The following is a 27,292-nucleotide window of genomic DNA, read 5'->3' as shown; positions in this document are numbered from 1 at the left end:
CCGAAACAGTGTGCAAACAGAAACACAGCCGTCCTTCAAAATCTGAATTTTGTAGTGCCATCCTCCAGCCGAGTCAGGTATACAAAGAAGCATATACTGGAGTAAAGCGTGCCTAAGAATGCATATAATACTGAAAACAGGATACAGAAACACGTTATATTGCAGAAAACTGCCTAGTGGAAATTTCTGTGCATTTGGCAAGATTGCATGCAGAACGAATGTGTATATTAGGAGAAATTTGCACTAAAAGGTCAATTTTTTTTAAGAACAGGGACAACGAGGTCAGTGACAGAGGTCCTGAGAGGTTGAAATGTTCCAAAACCGGCATTGGAATGTTGACATTTCTGAGGTCAGATCCACTTGTCCATTTCTCCTGTTGCGTACAGACCATCCTCTTTGCTCTGTTGAGGAGGCAGAAGGTGGTTCATGGCAGGGGAGGGCATCAATCTCATTGTATGCCAAGGGGGGGGGAATGAACCTTTGCCCCTATGGATGACATGCTGAGATCTGGTAACCGTGTTGCCAGAGTTGGCCCAAGGACAGAGTTGCCCAGTCCAACCCCCTGAAAGGCAGGAATGTCAACTGAAGCATCCATGACAGATGGCCATCCAACCTCTGCTTAGAAACCTCCAAGGAGGGAGAGTCCACAACATCTGGAGGGCTGCAGGTTCCCCCATCCTTGGTTTATAAGGAAATTTCCGTACAATATTAAAAATGCCAAAGGCAACATAACAACAACCGAGTTAGAGAAATTGCAGACCAACACGTGGTGGGTGGAAATATAAATTCGATTATAACCAAGAACCAAATCAAACCATTTCATCATCAAAGCAATTAAAAAACAGTTATTAAAACAAACAAACAAACAAATCCTTTTGGCCAGTTAAAATCCTATAGAGAGATGGGGAAGTTGCAGCCCTCCAGATGTTGCTGGAATATCAGCCCTCGCCAGTATGACCCAATCGTCAGGGATGATGGGATTTGTAGTCCGTGGGGAGGACCCCATGAGTTTGAATGTCCACTGCATCTTTCCTCAAAGGGCATCTGGAACAAGTGTGTCTTCAGTGCCCATTCAGAAGCCTGCGTGGAAGGAGCCATCTGCACTCCTGGGGGAGGGAATTCCATATCTGCGGAGCCACCACCAAGGAGGCCCTCTCTTTTCATTCCTAGCTGCAGGGGGTGCTCTAGAGAGCTACCCAGCCTGCAGCAGCAGAGCTGAAGGTCCTGTAATCTGGATGAATTTCCTGCTTCTGGCAGGATGTGATTAATCCTAATCCTCTGGAGGAATCCATGATTATGGTTTTGTCCATCCCTTATGTAACCACCCACATGTCAGAAGCCTGCCCTTGGCAGAGGGAGGCAGAGTAAATAGGTCAGGGAACAGTGTGTGAGGAATGGGGGGTGGGGGACAACAGAACGACTCGTAGAAATGAGGCAAGATTTACTTAGAGGTGATGGTAGTTGGGGGGGTTGTTGTTGTTAAATTAATCTCCCTACCTACACCAACAAAAAATACTTTAAAACAATGACCTACTGGATTTCATATAAACAGGGTGGGGAAAACTTCTGTGGATTTTAAAAAAACAGACAATAGCATAAACCAATGGCTTTCAGAAATACTAAATCCTATAAAGCCGGCAGGATTTGCTCAGTCCAGGCCTTTTCTTTGGGACATTTACATAGACTCATAGAATTGTAGAGTTGGAAGGGATTCCAAAGTTCATTTAGTGTTAGTCCAACCTCCTGCAAAGCAGGAATCACAGCTAAATTCCAGAACATCATAAATTCTCCTGCCTGCCCCTCTAATATGTCCTATAAAACATCCTTGCTTGGACCTGCGCTTTCAGGATTTTGGATCATTACGTAGGGAAAAGACAGCCATGTGCCATTTTTTTGCCATATCAACTGCCAAATTGATAGTGGCACTAAACCATCTCAGTTATTCTGACGATCTGCATCCTTGCTTCCTGGCCCAAAGCTAGCAGTCATTTTGCCATCTTTTGCTCCTCCTTTCACACACCTGCAAGCAAGCGAGGCAGAAATTCAACAGGTCAGGCTTTCCACCTCCACAGCACAGAGTCACACTGATTAATGAAGTGTCCCCACTTGCATTTCCGCCTGCCAGGCAGCCTTTAAAAGACACTGGTCCTGCTGTGAAAGGACAAAGCTAACAACCGTTTTTTTTCCTTTTCCCATCTCACAAAACAAAACAAAACCACCAGGAGAGTTGCTGATCAACCTTCTTGTGCCTTGAACAAGTGGCTTGATGTGTCCAGAGAGCAAGATTTCAGAGCATTGAAACAGATCTGATGGTTGAACATATGGTACTTGCTTCCTGCCAGAGTGCTTGTGGTTCTCTCAGAGACGAGGCCCTCCCAAGCCAGCTTTTAAGACACAAAGTGAAGATGAATTCAATTCATTAAAAGGATAATGAACTTAACAACACTCTAGAGCCTGGCACAGCAAGTCCAGTAGAAACAATTCCAAACAATTTAAAACAGAGAAAGCAACAGCAAAATCAATAGCAGAGCCACAACAGCAACTTTTAACTCGGGGTTGAAGAGCCTCAGGCGCTGTGGTGGGGCAAATGTGTCCCCCCCCCAAAAAAAATCCTTTTAATCAGGCCTTGGGGACTCTCCTAGATCAAACCTGCTTCACATACTCCTCAGGTGTTTTTTTTGCTGCCTGGACTTTATCCTTGAACTGTGACAACGGCACTTGTATACCCTCCAACATTTCTCCGATGAAAACTGGGACGTCCCATTCCATAATGATAATTTTACTCTTTATACCCCACACATCTTACTAGGTTGCCTGAGCCACTCTGGGTGGCTTCCAACATATATAAAAATATAATAAAACATTAAGCTTTTTTTAAAAGCTTCCCTATACAGGATTGCCTTCAGACGGCTCGGGGGTCGGATAACTCCATACCCTCCAACATTTCTCCAATGAAAATAGGGACATCCTAAGGACACCCCACTTTTTGACCCTGGCCCATCCCACCACAAACATGCAGCCCCCCCCGAATGTTTTCCATGAGGAAAATGTGGCCTTCATGCTGCGGAAAGTTACCCCAGCCCTCCTTGAACTAGGAGGGATTTTCAAGGCCTGCTGAAAAGTGGGTGAGGAAGGGGCTGAGATGCCCATCTCTCTCGCAGGACAGAATTTCAATAGTACAGGATCCATCGGAAAGGGCGGCCTGTTTTTCTCTGTGCCCCAAACTCCTGTAGTTAAGTCACTGATGGGTAAATTGACAAGCTTAACTGGCAGAACAACAGACTGGTTCATTTAATATGGCAATTAACTTGACAGAGGGTCAAACTGGCTCATTTAACATGGCAACCTTAACTGGCAAAAGGCAGGAGCTTGATCCCTGATTTCCACCTCCCTCCCAGTAACACTGCTTACTTTGCTTCGAAAGAGAGAGAGAGAGAGAGAGAGAGAGAGAGAGAGAGAGAGAGAGAGAGAGAGAGAGAGAGAGAGAGTGAAGCCTTGGAACATCTTTAAATGTTTTCTGAAGAAAGCAAAGATCAAATTGTCAAAAAGATAAATGGATAGAGATTAACGTACAAGGCAAGGGAGTTTAGCCAGAGGGAAACTTAAGGCAGAGCAGGAGGGGGGGGGGGAGCAGGACAGGTAGGTGAATGGATGACAAACAGATCTTCTCTTTTCTTGCCTTTTAATTGCTGCTTCAGAGACAGAAACCAACCAGTGAGCTGCTTGGGGCAGCATACATTCTCACCCCTACCTGGAAATGCCATTTGGGATTGAACCTGAAACCTTCTACATATAAAAAACAGTGGCTCTGGCACTGACCCACGGCCCTTTCCTTAAGAATTAAAGAAGGATATAGATAAGCTGGAAGGTGTGCAGAGGAGGGTAACCAAGATTGGCCAAAAATCTGGAAACCAAGCCTTATGAGGAACTGTTGAAGGAGCTGGGCATGTTTAGCCTGGAAAAGAGGAGACTGAGAGGAGATATGAGAGCCGTCTTCAAATATCTCAAGGGCTGTCCCATGGAAGATGGAGCAAGCTTGTTTTCTCCTGCTCTGGAGGGTAGGACTTGAACCAATGGCCTCCAGGTACAACAAAGGAGATTCCAACTAAACAGGAGAAAAAACTTTCTGACAACTTTGACAGTGGAATGGACTCCCTCGGGAGGTGGTGGGCTCTCAAAGGATGACAGATGGTTGGATGGCCATCTGTCATGGATGCTTTAGCTGAGGGTAGGACTAAATGACCCTCTGGCTCCCTTCCAACTCTACAATTCTATGACTCTAAGTTCTAGTCCTCATGGTTCTGAATAAAGGGCTGATTTACAGAGGGACATAGGTAGTTGCTTCATACTGAAGTAGACCATTGATCCATCTAGCTCAGAATTACCTACGCTGACTGGCAGCAGCTCTCCAAGGCTTCAGACAAGGGGCCTCTCCTAGCTCTAGCTAAGGATTGAACCCAGGCCCTTTTGTATGCCATGCAAGTGTTCTAGATGTTCGGCATAGGGAGGGAGGGAGAATGAAGACAGATAAACAAGCCCATGATTTCGAAGCGCTTTTGGACACAGTGACGCTCTCCAGCAATGATTAATTCTAATAATAACAGGACAGAATAATAGCAGATCATTAGGCTCAGAGATGCTCAGGGAGGCACATCAGAATCAACGGTTATTGGGCGGGGGAACGAGCTAATTCCCAGCCCATTCTGCTCCCAGCAAAGCGCTGGGCCCCCGGCCAAGATGATGGATGAGGCTCTCTGCTCGATCTAATGCCTCCCGCCGCTTGCCAAAATTGCAATTTGCAGAGTAAAACCTCTGATAAATAGTCAGCCAGAGGCCCCCTCCCTGCCGCTTAAGCACCCCACGCACCCACCCACCCATGGGGGCTGCCAACAGCAATTTTGCACCCAGCTGTGTGCCTAGCTCTCTTCCCCACACCCACCCACCACTTCCACATGCCTCCCCCCATCCTGTGGGGACACAGGCTGGTGGGGGGGGGCACCTCACTCCCCTCTCTTCCCAAGACACCCACCCCCATCTCTGCCTGCCTCGCCAGCCAGAGGGAAACTGACAGGCTGGCGCTTTCTCCTGCTAAGCCAGAGGAAGGAAGGCATCAGGCTTCAGCACTGAGGACAGCTCCTGTGGCTTTGAGCTCACTCTTCTCTCTGTCTGTCTGTCTGTCTGTCTGTCTGTCTGTCTGTCTGTCTCTCTCTCTCTCTCTCTCTCTCCTCCAGCCCTGAGCTTTCCGCTTGCTCTTTTGGATCCCTGTCCACAATGGACCGCTCCCAATTGGGCTCGGTGGCCTTCCTGCTCTGCCTGATTTTGGCGGCACACAGAAGCCTCGCCACAGCTAGCCGGGCACCCCAGGAGTTCCCTTTCAAGCACGCCTACCAGGCGCACGAGAAGGAGCTGGTGAGTAAAAGAGGCGTTGGTCTGCGCCGCAAAAGCGCCACGCGGGGTGGTCCCCGTCCGTGGGCTGCCCGCCACGGTGCAGGGGGGCAGCGGATCAATTGCACCCGGTGGGCAGGATGCGCAGAGGGATTTGAGAGCCCCACGGGCAACCCTCCCCGGCATAATTGTAGCGTGGGGAGGGTCATCTAAGTCGAACCCCCTCTGCCATGCGGGAAGCGCAGCTTAAAAGAATTTGAAAACCTCCAAGTAGAGTTCTCAGTTAGCTCGTTCCCCTGTCGAACGGCTCTTCCCGTCAGAAAGTCCCCCCCTGAATGTTCCAGGAAACAAGCTTGCTCTGTCTTCCACCCATGCAGCAGCCCTTCGAGATATTTGGAGGTGACTATCCCATGACACCAACGCCCAAAGGGTGGCACCCAAGGATATCCACCGCCAGGGCAAAACAGATGTCCGCTCAATGGATTTTGTGATATAGAGCAGAAGCAGTGGGATGGGTTGCACATCCCTATATTAGGGAGAAGGTGGGATAAAAATGCAAATAATAATAATAACAATAAGAAGAAGGACCTTTCTCATAGAATGTAGGAAACTGCCTTATACAGAGTCAGACCAGTGGTCCAACTAGGTTAGTATTGCCTACACTGACTGGCAGCAGCTCTCCAAGGTTCGAGGCATGGGGCATCCCAAGCTCTCCCTAGAGGTGCCGGAGATTTGAACCTGGAACCTTCTGCATGCAAAGCAACTGCTCCACAGTCCTTCTCCTAAAGAATCAAGTGAGATTTCCGTCTCCATTGTTCTGGATAAAGGGCTGAATGTAAAAAGAACATGTACCGGTATTATACTGAGTCCAGGCATCGGTGCATCTAGCTCAGTATTGTCTACACTGACCGGCAGCAGCTCTCCAGGGTTTTAGGCAGGCAACAATCCCAACCTTACCAGAAAATGCCAGGGATTGAAGTGGGAACTTCTACCACTCAGCTTCAAGCCCTCCAGGATGGAGTCTGTGTACCTTTGGTCCGCTCCAGCAAAGCACTTCTTAGGCCGATAGCTATGATTGTTAAGAATGGAGCCTCCAATCTCGGAGGCAGTCTACCTCTGCAACCCAAAAATGGACCTTTTCTACTGTGGCTCCCCGCACGTGGAATGCTCTCCCCAGGGAGGCTCAGCTGGCGCCTTCATTAAGTGCCAGGTGAAAATGTTACTCTTTAACCAGGCCTTTGGCTGATTGACATCCAATGCCTTTTCAAAATGTGTTGGGGTGGGATTATTGAGTTGTTCTTGTTTCGATTATGTATTTTGTGTTTTCATATTGTGTTGTTGTTGTTGTTGTTGTTGTTGTTGAGAACCTCCCTGAGTCCTGCAGGCATAGGACGTTTTACCAATTTAATAAATAATAATAACAATATCCCATAGGCTAAGAGTGTGTAAACTGTGGTCCTCCAGACATTGATGGGCTCAAACTCCCATGAGATGAGCACCCATCTGGAATGGGCATGGGGACGACTGGAGTCTAGCCCCATCTGGAGAGCCAAAAGTTCCCCATCCTTTCCAGCTGATCACTGTAGGAGACAGGATACTGGGCTCGATGGACCTTAGCTCAGATCCACCAGGATTCTTCTTGCACTCTAGCCGTGGGTCAGCGAATACCAGTCTACTGGGATGTGCAAGGGAGAAGAGGGCTATGTTCTTCATTTGCTCCAACTTCAGAGCTGCTGCCGCAGCCAAAATAAGACAGTGTGGTGTAGTGGTTAGAGTAGAGCTGGATTCAAATGCCCTCTCAGCCATGAAGCTCTCTGGGCAACCCTGGGTCAGTTGCTGCTTCCCAGGCTCACCTACCTTCCAGGGTTGTTGTGTCGGGATTAAATGAGGAGGGAAATGTACACCGCCTCGGGCTCCTTGGAGGGAAAGGTGGGGATATAAATGCAATTCAGCCGTCAATCAGGAATTGGTCCAAGACTTTAGGAAAGCACGAGGACAAGGAAGCCAGCAAGATCATCCGAGGGGCTGGGAGAATGAGAGCAGATCGAGCACGCTTGCACAGGGAAGAGTGTAGCTCTTTAGAACCAGATTAGAGTCTGACTGATAAGAGCAAACACGACTAGGTCGCCACCTCCCCTTCTCCGCTATCTTATATGCAAGCAAGAACCAGGCTGGCCTGCCCTTGTAGGTTTGAGAGGAAAACAGAGCTGGCAACTAGGGATCCAGAGACATATTTTAGCATGCAATTTTGGGTGCTTATTCCGCCAGGAGACGAAACATGCTGGATCAGAAACTGCTTTGAAGATGTATCTATCTTACACCAAGTTTGCCAGGCAGCCACAGGAGGCAGAGCTAGGGGGGGGGGGGACGATGACACTCTGCTGGCAGGAAGGAAAACACCATTCAAACCCGTTTGTACCACCAGGACCCATCACATGGAACCAATTGCATCATTTCTTGGATATGAGCCAAACAAGACCAGAAGATGCTTTTCACCCCACCCCACCCTTGCTGAGGAACAGAATGCTCTGCTAATATCCAGACCTGACACACTTAATCTGTTAGATTCATCAATGTAAACATTTGCTATTGACTGAGGGTGGGGGGAGAGAACCCTGTTAAAATGTTAGAGAGAGAGAGGATCAGAGTTTGGAGAAGGTTCAAGGGTTATCTAGTCTGACCCCCCTGGACATCTGCAATAATTTTTCCAGGGAGGGGGAGCATAAAAATTGGGGCAGGTGAGAAGTAAAATACTGAAATTGAGGAGCAGGCTATTTTAAAATTATTTTCCATGCGATTTGAACATATTGGTTCAGGTCCTATGTTCTGGGGAAACAGAACAAGTTTGCTCTGAACTAAAAAACAAATATCTGAAGATGGTGCTGGACTGTAATGAGAACAGAGGATGCTCCTTTATACCAAAGAAGATCATTGGTCCATCCTGGGAGCTTCTGCATACAATATGGATGCTCTACCAATGAGCCACGCCCTTTTCTCCAGTTGTCCCTTCTCTAGGCTATGTGCATCAAACGCCACAGACCTTTTCTCATAGGACTTTATCTCTGGGGTAATCCACCTCTGGACATTCCCCATCTGACCAACATTCCATCCATTCCAGCATTCTGCTGCCTGCAGCAGCCAATCAGAAGCCTCCAAGAAGCTAGATCAACATTCTAGCTAGGCCAGCATTCCACTGACCACATTAACCAATCAGAAGCCTCCAAAACACCCTTCCACATCAGACCAACATTCTAGCTAGTCCAGTACTGTATTCCAGTGACCACAGCAGCCAATCAGAAGCCTTCGAGAAGCCCTTGCCTATCAGACCAACATTCCATCTAGCCCAGCATTCTGCTGTCACAGCAGCCAATCAGAAGCCTTCGAGAAGCCCTTCCCTATCAGACCAATATTCCAGCTAGACCAGCATTCCACTGACCACAGCAGCCAATCAGAAGCCTCCGAGAAGCCCTTCCACATTAGAGCAACATTCCATCTAGCCCAGCATTCCGCTGCCACAGCAGCCAATCAGAAGCCTCCGAGAAGCCCTTCCGCATCAGACCAACATTCCATTTAGTGCAGCATTCCACTGACCACAGCAACCAATTAGAAGCCTCCAAAACACCCTTCCGCACCAGACCAACATTCTAGCTAGTCCAGCTTTCCAGTGACCACAGCAGCCAATCAGAAGCCTTCGAGAAGCCCTTCCACATCAGACCAACATTCTGACTAGCCCAGCATTCTGCTGCCACAGCAGCCAATCAGAAGCCTCCAAGAAGCCCTTCCTCATCAGACCAACATTCTAGCTAGCCCAGCATTTCAGTGACCACAGCAGCCAATCAGAAGCCTTCAAGAAGTCTGCAAGCAGGGCAATAAAGAAACAGCCCTTCTCCAGCTCTTGCCTCCCTGGAAGTGGTATTCAGAAGCAGGTTCCATAGAGCTAGCGTTCATGGGCAGCATCGGTCGACAGGCAAATTCATGGATTATTCATTTTATTTTTCCATTTACGTGAGTGGCCATCACAGCAGATGTTGTGACAGTGAGTGGAATACAGTTATTATGCTCAGCGATGCTGACAGGGCAGACATCCATTGCAAAAGACAATTTCCCCCATAGGTGGAGGGTACTTCCCCCACACTGGCGCCATACAGGGCAGAAGTCCAGGGCCCCACTCAGTGGAGTGGGCAGCCAGGGGTCCCCTGATGCACCAGGCCTGGCTGAGCACATTTTGGAGGAGGTAATGTAATGCACATTACTATCTAAAGAGCCCCCCCCCCCACAAGACCATTAAGTCCAAACATTACTGTGAGGGGAAAACATTACCTAACTGCACTGCTAATTCTACACTCTGTGAAAAAACATGCCCTGTGTCTCTCCAGAACAAAGTGTATGTGTTTCCTTGCCTTTGGAATGCTTCTCTCTCCCCCCCCCCCACTCTTATGGAAACCGAGCTCATTAATCACCTAAATATCTTATGATTAGGAGAAAAAATGTTGGGGGAAGATGCAAGTTCTTACTAGGTGGGATGAAGGCAGTCCATTAGGCCAGGCTTAGGGAGCCTTTGACCCTCCAAATGTTGCTGGACTACAACTCCCATCATCCCTGATCCCTGGCTGTGCTGGTTGGGGCTGATGGGAGTTAGAGTCTCAACAATGTGCAGAAGGCATCTACTTGAGGACGAAATTCTTTTTTAAAAAATGCATAGAAATGGATCTATGAAAGATCCAACCCTCCACCGAACAAAGTTAAGTGCATTTCTTTCTTTTCAAAACCATCAAGTTTCTAGTCCTTAGGAAAACTTGTGTCCTCCAGACATTGTTGGTCATACAGCAATTGGAACCGACAAGTTCTTGACCATAATGTGTGCTCATTACTAACAGCAGAAGTTGGGGAGCCTCTGGCAACTCTAGATGTCGCTGGACTCCACTTCCCATCAGCCCTAGCCAGCATGGCCAATGCTCAGGGATGATGGGGGATGTAGTCCAATAACACCTGGAGGGCCACAGGTCGCCCACCCCACCCCTGCAATAGTGAGAGCCAAGAATACAGTCGGTCATAATTTGGCCTCTTATGGAAGCAGGAATCACGCCAGACACGCCAGGTGCTCTTCTCACACCTTAATAATTCCTCAACCTCTTCCTTTCCTCTCTAGCTGGATGAACTTCAGGAGGTGCTGGAGAAGCTACAACATAAGAAGGTCTCCACTTGGGAGAAGAAATTCAACCAAGTTCCCAAGGTACCGGGCGCTGCCTAGATAGTTGCCGATGGATGCAGGGGACAGTGCCACGAGGGCCGGGGGGGGGGGTTGGTGCTGTGTGAATGTTGGACCAGTATCATCCCACTTCACACAGGCATGGCTTCCCCCAAAGGATTCTGGGAACTGTGGTTTGTTAAGAGCCCTGAGGGTTGTGAGGGGAAAAAACCTTATCCCCCTCACAGAAATACAATTCCCAGAGTTCCCTGAGAAGAGGGATTAATAGCAAAACTAGTCCCCCCCCCCTCACGCTTACATTGGTGCATCCCTTGTACAAAGACCCAGGGCAGGCCGGTGGGCCCATTGGGCTTGATAGGGCACGTAGCTGGGAGCCCAACAGCAGGTGGCGCCAGAGCAAATGGCTGACGGAACTAGAGCCACCTTGGGGCAAGTAATCCTGGCTCTTCTCTTCTCCTCCTTCCTTGACAAAGGCAGCACGAATTAAAGCAGTGGGCAAAGTGTAAAGCGGGCTTCCTCAACCTCGGCCCTCCAGATGTTTTGAGGCTACAATTCCCAACATCCCTGACCACTGGTCCTGCTAGCTAGGGATCATGGGAGTTGCAGGCCAAAAACATCTGGAGGGCCGAGGTTGAGGAAGCCTGGTTTAAAGAGTTATGGCTCTCCCCTCCCCCCACAAGACTCCTGATGTCCAGGATGGGCAGGAGCCTGAGGAGGGCAGGAATGTGCAGCCAGAGGAGACAGAGAGGGAGGATGATTTGGGAGAAGTGGTGTTCTGTGCCCCACCCCCCGTGAGGCAGCTGCCATCAGGGGAGGAAGAAGGGGGTCAGGATCAGGAAGACCATGCAGCCAGAGCCAAGGGGGAAAGGAGGAGGGGGTCAAGAGAGGAACTGCAGGTCATGGAGAGTCTGTGGACCTCCCAGAGGTGCCCTGCTCTTCCACCCCAGAACTACAATTCCCAGAGTCCCCTGGGAAGAGGGATTGACTTTTTCAACCATCCTCCCCCCCCCCCTTTCTCACAGTGTTCCTTCGGTGACCTGTGTGCCGTCAGGAAAGGCGCCCGGATTGGCAAGCTCTGCAACTGCCCCCGCGGATCAGCCTGCAATGCTTTCCTCCTCAAGTGCTTGTGAAATTATGGGATTGCGCGCCACATTTCCCCTCCCCACCTGTGTCAGCAACTTCCTGCTTCCTGCCTCATTGCAACGCACCAGCTCCATGAGGGAGCAGGTTATGATCCGGGGAAGTGGGCAAGCTTCAACGGAACCCTGGAGCCGGGTTGGGGAAGAAATAAAAGGGAGCTTCTGAGCATGTGCAAAGTGGGGTTTTTTTCCTGGAAATCTATGGGTGGGTGCTAAAGGGAGGGGGGCAATAATTCGGGTTAAAGCAGGTGGGTGACACAGCCTGAATGGCTGGAAGGCCTGGAAAAGGGAAAGCATATATTTAAAACCCAAAAGATTCAGATGTATCCCAATAGCAAGGGAGCCTGCCTGGCGCTGAGATCCTAGACGGCAGAGGTACATTTCTCCAGCTACAATTAACACGATGAACATTAGCACAAGGAATGCACGGCACATCACTAGCAGCAGCAAAAAACAAGAGGTGCTTCACAATCATTTCATGATTTTATGAAATGCTAGACTGTCAGGTTGGTGTTGAGATGCCCTGGCCAGGCTTGCAGCTGCTTGCAAACCGCCCAGCCACCCTAATCATGTAGGCTCACATCCCCTCAGTGCCCATGCGCTTTCCCAGAAGAGGGCTACTGAATTCCTGCCCTGTGTATTGGGTATTTGGTACCTTCTGGCTGGTCAGTGGAAGCAATAGGATGCTATGCGTGACACAGAGGCCTTTGGTTTCATCCAGTGGGGATCAGTAACCTAACAATGCAAACAACCCTTGGGAGTTTGCTTCTAGCTACTCCCACCCTTCTTTGGGTTTCAAATATTTGGGGCTCTTGTGCCGGGAAATCCCAGCACATCTCTTAACACAGAAGAACATAGAAAGCCACCTTATTTCGAGTCAGAAGATTGCTCCATCTAGCTCAGTAAAGACCCTCCAGGTCTCTCTCAGCCCTACCTAGCGATGCCAGACGTTGAGCCCGAGAGCTTCTGCACTCAAAAACGAGTGTGCAGCCTGCAAATTTTCACACATTGCTTTTGATTTCATGGGTGTTCCACACACAAAAATCAGAAAGAGGTGGGCTTGAGGCACTGGGCTTTTTGTCAGTCTTGCCCACTCACAAACTGCCCCACTCCAAGACAATGGAATGCCTAAATTCCCTGCCCTCTCAAGCCCAGGGCTCTGTGCACACAACACTTTCAATGACCCACCCCCACCCCCAAAAAAGAATCCTGGGAACTGTAGTTTTTTAAGGGTAACTGTGGTGGGTAAACTACATCTCCCAGGATGCTTTGGGGGAGCCCTGTGCATTAAATTTGTGGTGTGTATGCAGGCCAAGCTGACAAAATGCAAAAGTTGTAGCCATTCAAGGCATAGAGGTTTCACCAAGCTGCCCCATTCCTCCCCTTACCATCTCTGCTCCCCAGTTTTTTTCCCCAAATGCATCATTCTGCCTGCTCTGGCTTCAGTTCCACCAAGCTTAACAGATCCAGCTCTGTCCCATTTGGCTTCTGCTGGGCCACACAAATCTGCCAGCACGAAAGAAAGAAAAATCTATTTGCCAGCACCGGATACAAAGCAGAGCATGTGCGTTTGGAAAGCTTCATCGTGCTTTTAATCACATTGAGGTTTCTTACAGAGGAATCCAGTAGGGACGGCTGTTTAAAATAAGCCACAGTAAAGTTCTGACAGCGCGCACACACACACCCAGACTATACGCAGGGCGGCTTTTTAAAAAAGCCAAAATAGAGCTACATTTTCCGCACCCCCAAAAAGAAAGGGCGTTGCATGAATAAGGGCAGAGATCAGTCACTTTCCTTACAAGATTTAGAGATGCTCACCGGGGTTTTCTGGTCTTTAATAAAACAGTGGTATGACCAGGGAGATGCTGGGCTTGCTCCTTTGAATCCAACACAGGCTAGAGAGGCAGAAGAGTTTGCAACAGATCGAGACCATGCAGGAAACCAAGTCAGGATGCACCACAGACAATGTGGGGTGCAAGACGGTTCTTCGTACAAGTGCCCAGGATGTTCAAAAAACGATGCAAGTTGCCAGCATTTCAATGCAACAGTTTCAGTCCAAGTGCCTTTAGGTCCCAGGTGTGGGAAGCAGCATTCCCTAGTGGCCAGAAGTGAAGGGGGGGGGAAATGCTTTCCAATGAGCACAGGGTGCTCGTTCCCTCCTCCAAACAGTCCAATGGAAGATTCACTCCCGCCGCTGCCCCGCAACCGCTGTCGCTAGGTTCTGTTCCGAAAAGTGCGGCGAGAGACCCCGGCGCGACTAGATGGATTCTATCTGCTTGCGCACTTTCTCCAAGGCTCTGCGGTCGAGCATGCGCTGCCGACACACCACCAGCAGGGCGAAGACGGCCGCCACGCCAAGCATGGCGCCCTCGAACTTCCAGAAGATGCGAGCTTCCATCTCCATGGAACGGCAGCTGCAAGGAGAAGGCAAGGTGAGCGCAACCCTCTGCTGATGGACACACCAAGGAGGGAGCATGCAGAAGGGAGCGGTGTGTAAGGGAAACAGGGATGGCTGGAAAGGGGTCTTGGTTAGGCCCTTCACCTGCCTGCCAAAGCACAGAACGCAACAGGGAGGCGAGCTAAAACGGGTTGGTTGCTCCCTCTAGTGGCAAACTGAAGAGGGGCAGGGGGACTGAGAAACGAGATGAAAGAAAGCTCATAGAAACTCTGAACGTTTGCAGAAGAACAGATATTGGGTGGGATCTTCAGGGATTAGTTCCCCCTGCAAAACAAGCCTGTTCAGTGGCCATGGAATGCTGTCTGTCAGGAGGAACAGAAAACCAGCGGGAGGGTAGGAATGGAAGGGAGTATTCCTGACAAACGGGAGAGATGGTTGGCTGTTACAGGGCAGGGGTACTGTATTCAAAAAGGAAGAGAAGAAGAAAAACATTCTTGCTTCTCAGCTTTCAGACTGCCATGATTCCCCCTCTTTAACCCAGAGGCTTACAGGGCCCTTTCCTGCTTCAGTAAGAAATGGTTAGCAGCAAATTATAGAATCGTAGATTTGGAAGGGGTCCCCGAGGGCCATTGAGTCCAACCCCCTGCAATGCGGGAATCTCAGCTAAAGCATCCATGACAGATCAGTTACGGTATGGGGTTGCAGGGCAGTGGGATTTCAGGCAAGAGTCATGACCAGAGACTTCAGGGACACATCCCAGCCAGGCACAGCCAAGGAGGCTATGAATCAGGGCTGGTGAGGTGTGTGGCCTGCAGAGAGCCTTAAGGGCAGCATAAGAGAGGTTTGGAGGGCCGTCTCTCACTGCCAGAGGCTCGCCTTCACCGCCATCCTGTGTAACTGATCTGTGACATTAGTCAGCACCCCTTGCTCCAGCAGGATCTGCCGCTGGCCACTGTCAGAAGCAGCACCCTGGGGTGGCAAGGCCCACTGCTCTTATCCTCACAGTGAGCTCACCTCTTGTATTCGCCCTTCTTGGAAGCGCTGCAGTTGATCTGCTCAACGAAGCCCGTCACGCTGCATTCTGGCATCGTTTTCTACAACCGAGAGCACACGTTTCATTAAATAACACTGCTGCCAAGCGCTTGCGATTCAGTCCTTCGGAAAAGCTGTTGCAATCATCAACCCAGGAGATGCTCACTTCTGAAACGGACATGGGGAACCCACCCCTTCCCCATTCTGCTATAGTAGAACATTGGCTTTGCATCACACAAAGGACCCGGGTTCAACCCCCAATGGCATCTCTGGGACTGAAAGAGAGCCCTGAATCCCTGGATTGCTCCTGCCAGTCAGTTTGAAGACAATAATGAGCTTGATGGACACTGGTCTGAATCAGTGTTAAGGTAGCTTCCTATTTAAGTTAGCCTTTTATTCAGAACCTTGAGGACTAGCATCTATATTTTTAAAGGAAGGAATATACAGTGGTACCTCTACTTACGAATTTAATGCGTTCCGAACGCACATTCGTAAGTCGGAAAAAATTGTAAGGCGAATCCCATAGGAATGCATTGGGAGAAAAAAATCGTAAGTCGAAGCAACCCTATCTAAAAATTCGTAAGTAGAAAAAGTCGTATCTAAACCGCATCGAAGATGGCGGACGGAGCTCCATTCGTAAGTAGAAACATTCGTAAATAGAGTTATTCGTAAGTAGAGGTACCACTGTAGATCAATGATAAGAGCATCTGGTTTGTATGCGTAAGGTCCCAGGCTCAGCCCCTGAGATCTGCCTGTAGGGCTAGCAAAGATTCTCCATCTGATACCCTGGAGAACCGTGGCCTGTCAGTGTAAACCATACTGAGCTCAGTACTGGCCTTGACTCAGCATAGGACATAATTCTACCTTCTGTGTTATTATTGTACTAAAGCTTCTGAGTCCGTTATCTTATTTTGTGGCATTAAACACCACGGTGGATAAGATATGTTTGAAAGTGGGAACATCAGTCTCTCTTGCACATATTTTAGCAGCGGTTAAGGCGTTTCATTTTTACCCTTGCCCAACGTTTTGTTCCTGTCGGGAGGTTCACTTACCGCCTGAAAACTCTGGCAGGGAGCGCACTGCTGGGTCACCACGAAATCCTCGCTTTGCCAACACGGCGTGACCCCAGGCAAACTGGCTGCAGGAAGCCAAAGAGGAGATCAGGAGTCAGCTTCAACAAAACAAACACACACAGCTCTTTATGCAGCGCAGAGTTAAGCTACGGAACTCACCCCCCGCAAGAGGCAGCAACGGGAACTAACCTGGATGGCTTTAAAAGGGGATTAGACAAATCCATGAAGGAAAATGTTATCAGTGGTTTTACTGGCTAGATATGCCATTGGCCTGACCCGGCAGAACTGCTCTTAGTTTTCTCCCCCTATCATAACATTAGAACTCGTAGACATCCAATAAAGCTGAACATTGGAAGATTCAGGGCCGATCCACAGTGCAGAGTTACTGGCAACCTGCGGAACTCGTTCCCGCACGAAGCAGATAGCCATCAATTTAGATGGTCTCAAAAGAGGTACACACATTCACGACGGATAAGGCTATCAACGGCTACCAGCCACAATGGCAACGTTCTGTATTCACTATCAGAGGCAGCAATACTTTGGAGTACTAGATGCTAAGGATTTTTAATGTAGGCAGAGAACTACTGGTCAGGCTTCCCAGACATCTGGTTAGCTACTGTGAGAACAGGATGATGGACTAGATGGATCACTGGCCTGATCCAGCCATAGGGCTCTCTCCTTACATTCTGTTGAGCATCATACTCAAGGGTGTTTTGAGAAAATTAAGGGCCACGCAGCCAGGGAAATGACATGCATTCAAATCTTTTGCAGCACCATTTTCTCATACAGTACCTCTCTGCCCTCCACTCCATCTCGGTTCTTCCAGACAAAAAAAAGCTAGAAATCAAACTATACAACACAAACTCACATAGCCAAAACAGATACAATTGTCCTCTCTCACCTGGGTTTTTCCCATCACTTTCCAAAGCCACTTCAGCCAACCTGGAAACAGGACAGAAAAAGAGAGAGAGAACATTGCAGAGAGATTAAAATGATTAAAATGAGAGACAATGGGGGCAACAGGCTAATTTGTCACCTTAAAGACAATTGTGGGTAGTCCTGGTGAATAAAACCAAAAGCCCATCTAGTGCCATTTCTCACAGTGACCAATCTGTTCCTCCCAGGAAGTCCACAGGTAGGGCATAAAAGCCACAGCTCTCCCACAAGTTTGTCCCCATCATCTGATTAACTTAAGTGTAGGCTCCAGTTGGGACCCAGGTGGCGCTGTGGTTAAATCACTGAGCCTAGGGCTTGCTGATCAGAAGGTCGGCGGTTCGAATTCCTGTGACGGGGTGAGCTCCCGTTGCTCGGTCCCAGCTCCTGCCAACCTAGCAGTTCGAAAGCACGTCAAAATGCAAGTAGATAAATAGGAACCGCTACAGCGGGAAGGTAAACGGCGTTTCCATGTGCTGCTCTGGTTTGCCAGAAGCAGCTTTGTCATGCTGGCCACATGACCTGGAAGCTATACACCGGCTCCTTCGGCCAATAATGCGAGATGAGCGCGCAACCCCAGAGTCGGTCACGACTGGACCTAATGGTCAGGGGTCCCTTTACCTTTACCTTTTAGGCTCCAGTTAAATTGGTGGAAAAATTAATTAAAGATCACGTTGCAAGACACAAAGAAGAACAAATCTTGGTGAAGAAGAATCAAACAGCTTCCACAGAAGCACAAGGCTTGAGACTTTATAGCAGGCATCCCCAAACTTCGGCCCTCCAGATGTTTTGGACTACAATTCCCATCTTCCCCGACCACTGGTCCTGTTAGTGAGGGATCATGGGAGTTGTAGGCCAAAAATCTGGAGGGCCAACAGTTTGGGGATGCCTGCTTTATAGCTTAGAGGGGGGAAGTGAGGGGGGGAGGCATGACTTTTTAAAGTGATATTCCAATGTTTTCAATGTAGGATGTGAACATGGTCCCAGGCAAATATATTTAGACAAATCTTCAGCATTGGTTGCTGCCTTCAGTGATGTACCTAAGATAAAATCTCTCTTGTCAGGAGCAGATGGGAGTCATTTTCCTCTCATGTTTTGTTTCTTAGACATGACTTGCAGCAGAGCATAGGACTCTTAATCTTAAGGTCATGGGTTCGAGTCCCACATTGGGCAAAAGATTCCTGCATTGCCAGGGATTGGACTAGATGACCCTCAGGGACCCTTCCAACTCTACAGGTGAAACTCGGAAAATTAGAATATCGCCGAAAAGTGCATTTATTTCAGTAATGCAACTTAAAAGGTGAAACCAATATATGAGATAGATGCATGACATGCAAAGCAAGATATGTAAAGCCTTTATTTGTTGTAATTGTAATTATTTGTCATTAGGCGGGTCAATTATAAATGGAATGTAATTAATGAAATGCAATAGCGATGTTTATTTTTGTTTTTGTATTATTGTAACTATTTGCTTTATTACTGTGGAATCTCCAAAAGAAAGCATTTGTAAATCAATGCACTTTTTGACGATATTCTAATTTCCCGAGATTAACCTATTATTATTTGTTTATCAAATTCCTCTCCCAGAATTACATTTTCATAGCTGTCAGGTTCTCCCTTTTTTAAAGAGAAATTCCCTTATGCTGAATAGGCTTCCACACGAGAAAAGGGAAAACTTGACAGCTATGCATTTTCCAGAGCTCCCAAAGAAGAGAGAGTGCTTGTTAAACCACTCCGAGAATTGCAGCTTGGGGTGGGGGTGGGGGATAGGCGAGTAACCTAACGACTCTCAGCACCCTTAACAAACAAACCACATCTCCCAGACTTCTTTGCGAGGAAGCCATGACTGTTCCAAGGGGTATAAAAGCGCTTTAAAGGCACAGTGTGGACTCACCCTTGCGGCGCTCAGGCGACCATCATTCACTTGGAAGCCCCCACTTTCCCCTTTCCCAAAATGCCCGAGGTCCTCCACCCACCGTGAGCCCCTCATAACTTACCCAGGGACAGGAACGACGAAGCCCACAAGCGCAGCTATCGCCAGGCGCCATCTTGGCCCCATCATTGTTATGAGGCGGGGCTTCCTCGCATCTATTTCCACCTCACTCATAACGCTCACGTGGGGCATTCCGGGAAGAAGGTTGTTGGGGTTTTTTTTCCCTTGCGCACGCACTGCGCACGCGCGGGCCGACTCGGTGGAGTGGAGGAGTTCAGTTCTGCCTCAAAGGGGGTTTCAGCCCACAGTCTCTATGATGCATCCAAGGTGATTTCTGGTCCTCTGACGCAGCTGGGAGGAGCCGCCATGTGCGGGGCAAAGAGTGGCTATTGGGAGTTTGCAAGAAACGGTTGGGAAGTGAAATGATTAGTGTGACGAGGACGAGACACTTTCTTTTGCTGCGGTGGTTTCAAAAAATCAGGTCCTCTAGCCTTGCGCCTAGCGAGCTTAAAAACTTTAGCAGTTTACGCAACCACAGCAGCTAGAATTTTAATAGCAAAAAAACTGGAAAGGTGACTCAATCTCCACAAAAATTGACTGGCAAGGGAAGAGGATAGAATATTTAGAACTTGCGAAAATTAATGGGAGAATAAGAGGAAACTCAAACCAGAAAGCGAGTAAAGATTGGACAATACAGTGGTACCTCGGGGTACCGCAGGCGCTTCAGGTTACAGACGCTTCAGGTTCGGGGTTCTCTCTTCGTCATTTTGTTGCGTGAGGGGGAACCCTGTTACCAACAGTCTTTATACTTCAAAGAATAGAGATCAGGCTTCCGTAGCCGCCTTGCTTTCTGTAAGTCCTGCTGTGGTCTCTGTCTTTCCCGACCGGCTTAGAGCCTCTCAAACGTGCTCTTTGCGTGGGTCCAGTCCTCCATTCGAGGCTGAGACCCCTATTTTGGGCCCAGAAATATTTTATTTCACATCCAGTACTTGTGAAGCCTAGAAGCTGGGGGTTGTAAATCCACCCTTTTAGACACCGCTAAAGGGGATTGCATATAGAGGTAAGGGAAACAAACCATGGTTAGGCGTTGTTTCCATTGGGCCCATCACGTTCTGCAAGCTGTGCTGCTGTTGCAGCAATGGCCATTCTTCCGCCGGGGACTTTTCTCACTCCGTCCGCGATTTATTTCTCGCCGCGTTCCCTTCCCCTCTTCCGACGTCGAGGCGGACGCTGCGCGTCTGGAGTCGCGCTGAAATGACGTATCCGAGAGGCGGCGCTGCGAGCGCGCGGGGATGTTGCACGTGGCGGCGGAGGCGGCAGCAGAGGGGTGACAATGGCGCCTCTAATGGCGGGTGGCGGAGGTGGGCAGGTCGGTGGGTCTGCGTAGGGCCTGGGGGGGGGGCTGGTTGTGAAGAAGGGCGGACTGGAGCCCCGGGTTTGCTGGGGAGCCGGGACTGGGAGGAGGCAGCTGCCCCTCCCCCCAAATCAATAAAGATCAATAAAAATACATAGCAGACTGAGGTTCTCTCCCCCCCCCCCAAATCCTGGCTAAAATCATGCGTGGCGGGGGCGATGAAGAGGTGGAGGGCGGTGGTGGGGTCCCGAGAAGGAGGAGGGTAGGGTTGCCACTGTTCTGGAAAAATACAGGACAGGGAGGTGCAGTGGGGGGGGGAAAGATCTCTTCCCCCCCCCAAAAAAAACCTGGTGCTGACGTGATGGTGCTGACACGTGCATTTGGAGGGGATCCCTAACTTGGCAGAGAGAGGAAAGCTGAAATGCAGGACAAAATTATCCATACAGGACACAGCGTTTTACATTGAAATACGGGACAATCCTGTATTACACAGGACAGGTGGCAACTGTAGAGAGGGAGGTGGGTTTCTTTGCCCTCCCCTCCGCCAGCACCTCTCCACTTGGGAACTGGGAGGGTGATGGCTAGGGTGCTAAGAACAGCATGGCCAAGACGGGTGGTGTTCAAAAGCTTGCTCTTGGGGGGTGGGTGGGCATGCATTGATAGCAAGAGAGGGGTTGGCAGTAGAATGGGGCTTGCCCCTATGTGTGGCATTGCACAGAGGACAGCTATAACTTTTAAGGGGGTTCATCAGTAGTTGGGGAGGAGTTGGGGGATGCATGCCTATGTTTTGCCACCCAGTGGCAGACGGCCTTATATTCTGATGATGCGTTGCCTCATTGTTGACCAAGATAAGTGTGTAGCAAGGCAAGTTACGTCCATAACATTGCACCTGAAGTTGTGTACAGTAATCTATTAAACATTAAAAGCCTCCCTGAACAGGGCTGCCTTCAGATGTCTTCTAAAAGTCTGGTAGTTGTTTTCCTCTTTGACATCTGGTGGGAGGGTGTTCCACAGGAAAGCTGTGGTGCATGCCCTTTAGCTGAATGGAGCCCTTTATCATTGTTGTGACAGGGCGTGTTTTTTATGCTGTTGTCACCATTCATTTGGTTCACAGCCATCATTTGGTTCGCATGTCTTGTGAAAGCTTTTCTTTTTGGCCAGGCTTTCCCAGACCCATAAGATTGGACCCTGTTTTACATGTGTGAACCCTCTGGATCTCTCTTTTGTTTGATTGTATGTGCCTTTCTATTGCTGTTTTATAGGTTTTTATAGACATCTGAATTCTTTATGAAGGTACCCAATAGAGGGTTCTAGTCTTTTTCCTGAAGAATACATGAATTGTTCAGTAAGTAATTTTCTGTCTTGTATTCTTTTGTAGGGCTCTTTGCTCTGCTATAGGAGGCAGTGCTGTATGGTGTTAACTTCCAGTTCCAAGTTCCGTTTAGTCTTTTGCCACCTTTCTTAACGGTTTTTTCTACGTGCTGTGCTTCTACGTGCCAAAATGCCGAAAAGAAAATGTAGATTTTCTGTCCAGCTACAGAGGAAGTATACCTGTTTCAGAAGAGGTAGAGATGACTTTGAAGGTGAATGCCTGGTATGTAGACCGGGTACGTTTGTCTCTGTGGCACATAAAGGAGGGCGTGACCTGCAATCGCACATGGACTCTGAGAAACACAAAATAGCAAGTCGAGGAGAAGCTTCTTCAGCAAAATTAGCAAACGTTTTCGTAAAATCCTGTAGCAAATGGGAAGATGAAGTAACCGCAGCAGAAGGAACTTTCGCTTTTCACACCGTCAAACACCACCACAGTTATAACGTGATGACGTGCACATCAGGCCTCCTGAAGACGATGTTCCCGGATTCCGATATTGCAAGGAAGTTTTCAAGTGCAAAAACCAAGACAGAGGCAATTGTAAATTCTGTATTGGCGCCCGATTGTTTGGAAAATGTTCTGAAAAGCCTTGAAGAAAATGAAATAGGTTATTGCGGCGTTTCTACAGATGCGAGTAACCATGGTCCGGTCAAGGTGGTTGCAATAGTTATTCAGTATTTTGACTGGAAAAGTGGTGGTTTGCAGTCCAAAATAATTGAAATGCAAAGCCAACCCAATGAGACTGCAGATACAATCTTTTCGTACGTGAAGGAAACCCTTGACAGTAAAGGACTGTTAAAGAAATGCATAGCATTCACAGGTGACAACTGCAACACAGTGTTTGGAGGGATACAGCAGGATTCAGAAGGAAGAAATGTGTTTGCAAAGTTGAAGAGTGAGCTGGATAACAAAACTTCAATCGGTGTGGGATGTCCAGCGCACATTTTGAATAACTGTGTCCATCAAGCAGCGGACACGTTGGACGTCGACGTTGAGAGCGTCATTTTCAAGATATACCAGTACTTTCATATCTATAGAGTCCGAACGGAGCAGTTAAAGGAGTACTGTGAATTTGTGGACACTGAATACAACAAGTTGCTGTCTCGCAGCAAGACACGGTGGTTGTCGTCCTTTCCGGGCATCACCAGACTCATTCACGCGTTTCCAGCCGTCAAGGCATTTTTCCTCTCCCAGAATAAACCGCCGACAGTGTTGCAAGAGTTTTTTGAGCATGAGCTCAGCGAGGCTTATTTATTGCACTTGCAGTCTCTCATGAGTATGTTTCACTCGTATGTTTTAGAACTCGAAAGGGAAAACAATTCGGTGGTGGAGATTCTCCAAGTTCTGCTTTGTGTCCAGAACATGCTCGCTGAACGCAGGAGCCACAGCTTCATGTCCCTCAAGGTCAAGAGCCTTCTGAAAGAAAAGCGCGAGGAGGGTCTCGGCGCGGAGTGCGACAAATTCTGCGCAGAGGTCAACCGCTTCTATGACAGCTGCATAGAGTATCTGGAGAAACGGATGGAGCCCATGAAGGAGTTTTCATGCTTCATGTGGATGTCCCTTAGTGAGTCACTAGAGTGGGACAAGGTAGGACCTTCCATAAAGTTTCTCCTGGACAGGGAGGTGTCCATAGATGAGGGGAAGTGCTTCGATCAATTCTGCAACCTCGAGAAGTTTGTGGATCAATTTAAAGGCGACGACGAGTTCATTAAGCTCCAGGCACATCAGAAGTGGACCAAGTACTTTGAGACTTCCAAAAACATTATGTGCCACTCGGAACTTTTGAAGATGGCACAGGGTTTCTTTGCCCTTGCCTCACATTATGCAAACGCAGGGTGCATTTTCTCTCTGAGCAAAGAGAGAGGCAACTTATCCTTGGACTCGCTGCGAAGTATGGTGCTACTGCAATATAATTACAAGCACGTTACTTGCAAGGAATTTCACGCCTATCTCTTAAGCAATACGCAGCTGTTGAACAAGATAAGATCTACAGAGAAATATGCTTGGGCCAGGCAGCGTCGGACAGAAGAACAAAGTGCCTCTGAAAGTGTTTCTTTTTGTACCAGTACAGGAGTTTCATACAGGGTACCGATGTATTGAAACACTTGTTCTATTTTTATTGTATTGTATTGTATTGTAATTTGAGCACATTTACTTTTACAATTGGTTACGTATTTGGTTATAACCAGTTCGATTGTTTGTATTGCTATTATTTTAAAATGAGCGTCGTCATAGTGATCTGTAGTTAAAAACAGAAATCGGGAAATGTGTATTTTTTTTCGCTCTTCAGAATATGGCATCCCTCTGTATCTTGTCGTTTCTGTATACATTAGCAGGAGACTCTTCCCCAAGATGGCCGTCCCAGCTCTGATTGACTATGGCTAGTTTGTTTATTTGAAATAAGGGAGTGAGAGAAGGTTGGGGGGCGCAGGGCGTGGTTTATTGCCTTTGGTTACTGCAGTGAGATTTGTTTGCATACAGTGGTACCTTGGTTTACAAACACAATTGGTTCCGGAAGTCTGTACTTAACCTGAAGCGAACTTAACCTGAAGCAAACTTTCCCATCGAAAGTAATGGAAAGTGGATTAATCTGTTCCAGACGGGTCCGCGGAGTACTTAAACTGAAAATACTCAAACAGAGGCGAACTTAAACTGAGGTATGACTGTATTTGGAGTTGGGGGGGAGGATGGATTGTTGGGTCAAGTAAGCCACATTGATCTGTATGCTGTTGGTGGATCCTTGTTGACTATGGCTAGTTTTTAAACGCTGCACCGATGACTAGCTTGGGCCAAGACTTTTCAAAACGCAGCAGGCAAAGTAGCTGCCTTAAACGGAACAATAGCGATTGGGCATTTGGAAAGGCAAGTTTGGGATTGAATATACTGTACAAGCATTCTCTGCTTGGCAAAATGCTCTAAGTTGTCTCGTGCAGAAGCTGCCTGGATATTAATATCTGCAGGACAAGGTCTCCTGTACAGTAATACCTCGGGTTACGAACGCGATCCGTTCCGGATCGCAGTTCGTAACCCGAATAGTTTGTAAACCGAACGCGATGGGCGCCGCCATTTTGCGCATGCGCAAAGCGCGATTCTCGCGATTTCCGCGCTTTGCGCATGCGCAGATCGCGCGATCGTGCGTGTGGTGCTTCTGCGCGCGCGCGCGGCAAAAACACTTCCGGGTTTGCGCAGTTCGTAACCCGAACTGTTCGCAAACCGAGGTGGTCGTAACCCGAGGTACGACTGTAAAGCATCAGGTAAGGCTGGGAAAGGACGTCTTGCTGTTGTCAACTTTGCTGTCTGGTCTTTGACTGTAATAAAGATTGATTGATTGTTCGGCCCACACCCCGTCTGAAGCATCGAAGAGACTCTGCTGGTCAGTGTAGACGATACTGAGCAAGATGGGCCAATGGTCCAATTCAGTATGGGGCAATTACTATGTCCCTCTTTAAATCAGCCCTTTATTCACTCAGAACCACGTGGACTAGAATCACACTATTATATTTGAGGGCAGGGCTGGAGCTGAGGGGCAGGGCATCTGCTTCACATGCAGAAAGTCCCAGGTTTGATCCCCAACGGCATCTCTGGGTAGGGCTGGGAAGATCCCCTTCCTGAAATCCTGGAGAGCTGCTGCGTCAGTGTAGTAGACAGTACTGAGCTAGGCAAACCAGTGGTCTGACTCAGTAATACTAAAGAATGATCTGACAGATTCCTTTTGTGGAATATATGTGGGGCGTGCAAGAAATGTTGCAGTATGTGGCGTGCTCCTTTCAGGGTGCCAGCCAGCCACCAGTGACCGTCCCAAAGTACTCCATTCCCTCCTTCCTTGTTTTCGCCGGGTTTCTAAAGACATGTAATGACGGCGCCAGGCAAGCCTTTCCAGGGACAGCATTTCACACACGGGGAGCCACTGCAGAAAAGGGAAGACGGGAGCCATAGCTGCCAAGTTATCCCTTTTTTAAAGGGATTTTCCATTATGCTGAATAGGCTTCCTCGCGAGAAAACGGAAAACTTGGCAGCTATGACGGGAGCCGGATTCCAACCACATCTGGAAAGCCACAGGCTCCCCAGCCCTGTCTTAAAGGTAAAGGGACCCCTGACCATTAGGTCCAGTCACAGACGACTCGGGTTGCGGCACTCATCTCGCTTTACTGGCCAAGGGACCCAGCGTACAGCTTCCGGGTCATGTGACCAGCATGACTAAGCCGCTTCTGGCGAACCAGAGCAGCGCACGGAAACGCTGTTTACCTTCCCACCGGAGCGGTACCTATTTCTCTACTTGCACTGGCATGCTTTCGAACTGCTAGGTTGGCAGGAGCTGGGACCGAGCAACGGGAGCTCACCCCGTCGCAGGGATTCGAACCGCCAAGCTTCTGACCGGCAAGCCCTGGGCTCTGTGGTTTTGACGCACAAATGCATTAATGCATCCTCCCTGTTTGGCTGAGGATAGATATGAGGAACCTGTGGACCTCCTGATGTTGCTAAACCACAACTCCCACCATTCCCCCCAAAACTCAGTTGGTGAGAGCATTGCGCCGACAACACCAAGGTTGCAGGTTCAGTCCCTGTATGGGGACAGCTGCATATTCCTGCATTGCAGGGGTGAGGTTAGACGACCCTCCGGGTCCCTTCCAACTCTATGACCCCCTGATCACTGGCCATGTTTGCTGGGGCAGGTGGGAATTGGAGCCCAAGAACATCTGTCCTCAGGGTAGACCCATTAGAAATCAATGACAAGTCTACTCTGGTTGGTGGGAGTTGTAGTCCAACAGCACTTGGAGGGCTGCACACATTCTGCACGCCTGAAATGCATGGAATTAAAAAAAAATGTGGAGAATTAAAAATGGGATACCTGTGGGAAAGGCCTAGGAAAAGACGAGGTCACTGCAACAGGATAGAGAACAAGCATCATGCCCACACCATACGTTTACAGCGCATTCAACACACATGGCTTTCCCCCAAAGAATTCCGGGAGCTGTTGTTTGTTAAAGGTGCTGGGAATTGTAGTTCTGTGGGAGTGAACTATAATTCCCACAGTTGTTGTTTTTTTGGAGACGTGTGCATTCCATGTGCGCTGAAACTGCTTAAAAAATATAATGTGGATATGGCTAAAGATGCATTTTTATTTTATTCCTCCTTTCATAAAAATTTATACACTGCTTGATCGTAAAATAACCCTCAAAAGATTATCGTGTGTTTTTTTAAAAAAAGATAAAAACAACTACAGTACAGTATTTGAAACATTCTTTTAAAAAATCAAAACCGGCAATAAACTAAAAGCAGATTAAAACACGCACCAGTGTTCTACATATCTGGGTAGGATTCCCTGTAAACAAAAATGTTTTTAGCTGGCGCCCAAAACAGCACAGTGAAGGCGCCTGAGTGATGTCAAGAGGCAGGGAGTTCCAAAATGTAAGTGCTGCAAGATTTGAAGTCTTCCAGCACCTCTCTCAAGGGGCATGGCAAG

General features: G+C 48.5%; 3 protein-coding genes across 7 annotated transcripts; 2 read left to right on the top strand and 1 right to left on the bottom strand.

Moving 5' to 3' along the window:
* The first annotated feature begins 4,655 nt into the window (after nucleotides 1-4,655).
* On the top strand, nucleotides 4,656-11,906 carry LOC118076113 (cocaine- and amphetamine-regulated transcript protein). Its single transcript, XM_035098669.3, has 3 exons — nucleotides 4,656-5,409; nucleotides 10,535-10,618; nucleotides 11,617-11,906. The coding sequence occupies exons 1-3, from the start codon at nucleotides 5,272-5,274 to the stop codon at nucleotides 11,722-11,724; spliced, it is 330 nt and encodes a 109-aa protein (XP_034954560.1). The 5' UTR covers nucleotides 4,656-5,271; the 3' UTR covers nucleotides 11,725-11,906.
* Nucleotides 11,907-13,302: 1,396 nt separating this feature from the next.
* JTB (jumping translocation breakpoint) lies at nucleotides 13,303-19,324 on the bottom strand. Its single transcript, XM_035098668.3, has 5 exons — nucleotides 19,167-19,324; nucleotides 17,138-17,178; nucleotides 16,216-16,301; nucleotides 15,146-15,225; nucleotides 13,303-14,147 (listed from the first exon to the last, which is right to left on the bottom strand). Exons 1-5 carry the CDS (start codon nucleotides 19,292-19,294, stop codon nucleotides 13,991-13,993), a joined length of 492 nt encoding a protein of 163 aa, XP_034954559.1. The 5' UTR covers nucleotides 19,295-19,324; the 3' UTR covers nucleotides 13,303-13,990.
* Nucleotides 19,325-19,345: 21 nt separating this feature from the next.
* On the top strand, nucleotides 19,346-27,025 carry LOC118076111 (uncharacterized). 5 transcript variants are annotated; one of them, XM_088659847.1, is made up of 2 exons: nucleotides 19,346-19,429; nucleotides 21,835-27,025. In XM_088659847.1, exon 2 carries the CDS (start codon nucleotides 21,958-21,960, stop codon nucleotides 23,926-23,928), a length of 1,971 nt encoding a protein of 656 aa, XP_088515973.1. In that variant the 5' UTR covers nucleotides 19,346-19,429; nucleotides 21,835-21,957; the 3' UTR covers nucleotides 23,929-27,025. The 5 variants fall into 5 exon arrangements, with proteins under 5 accessions (XP_088515973.1, XP_034954556.1, XP_034954554.1 ...); XM_035098665.3 differs by lacking the exon at nucleotides 19,346-19,429 and adding an exon at nucleotides 20,344-20,429; XM_035098663.3 differs by lacking the exon at nucleotides 19,346-19,429 and adding an exon at nucleotides 20,345-20,471.
* The last annotated feature ends 267 nt before the right edge of the window (nucleotides 27,026-27,292 follow it).

This window comes from Zootoca vivipara, chromosome 16, assembly GCF_965207765.1.
Source record: "Zootoca vivipara chromosome 16, rZooViv2.hap1.1, whole genome shotgun sequence".
Lineage (NCBI taxonomy): Eukaryota > Metazoa > Chordata > Lepidosauria > Squamata > Lacertidae > Zootoca > Zootoca vivipara.
This window is presented reverse-complemented; position numbering and strand designations above follow the sequence as displayed.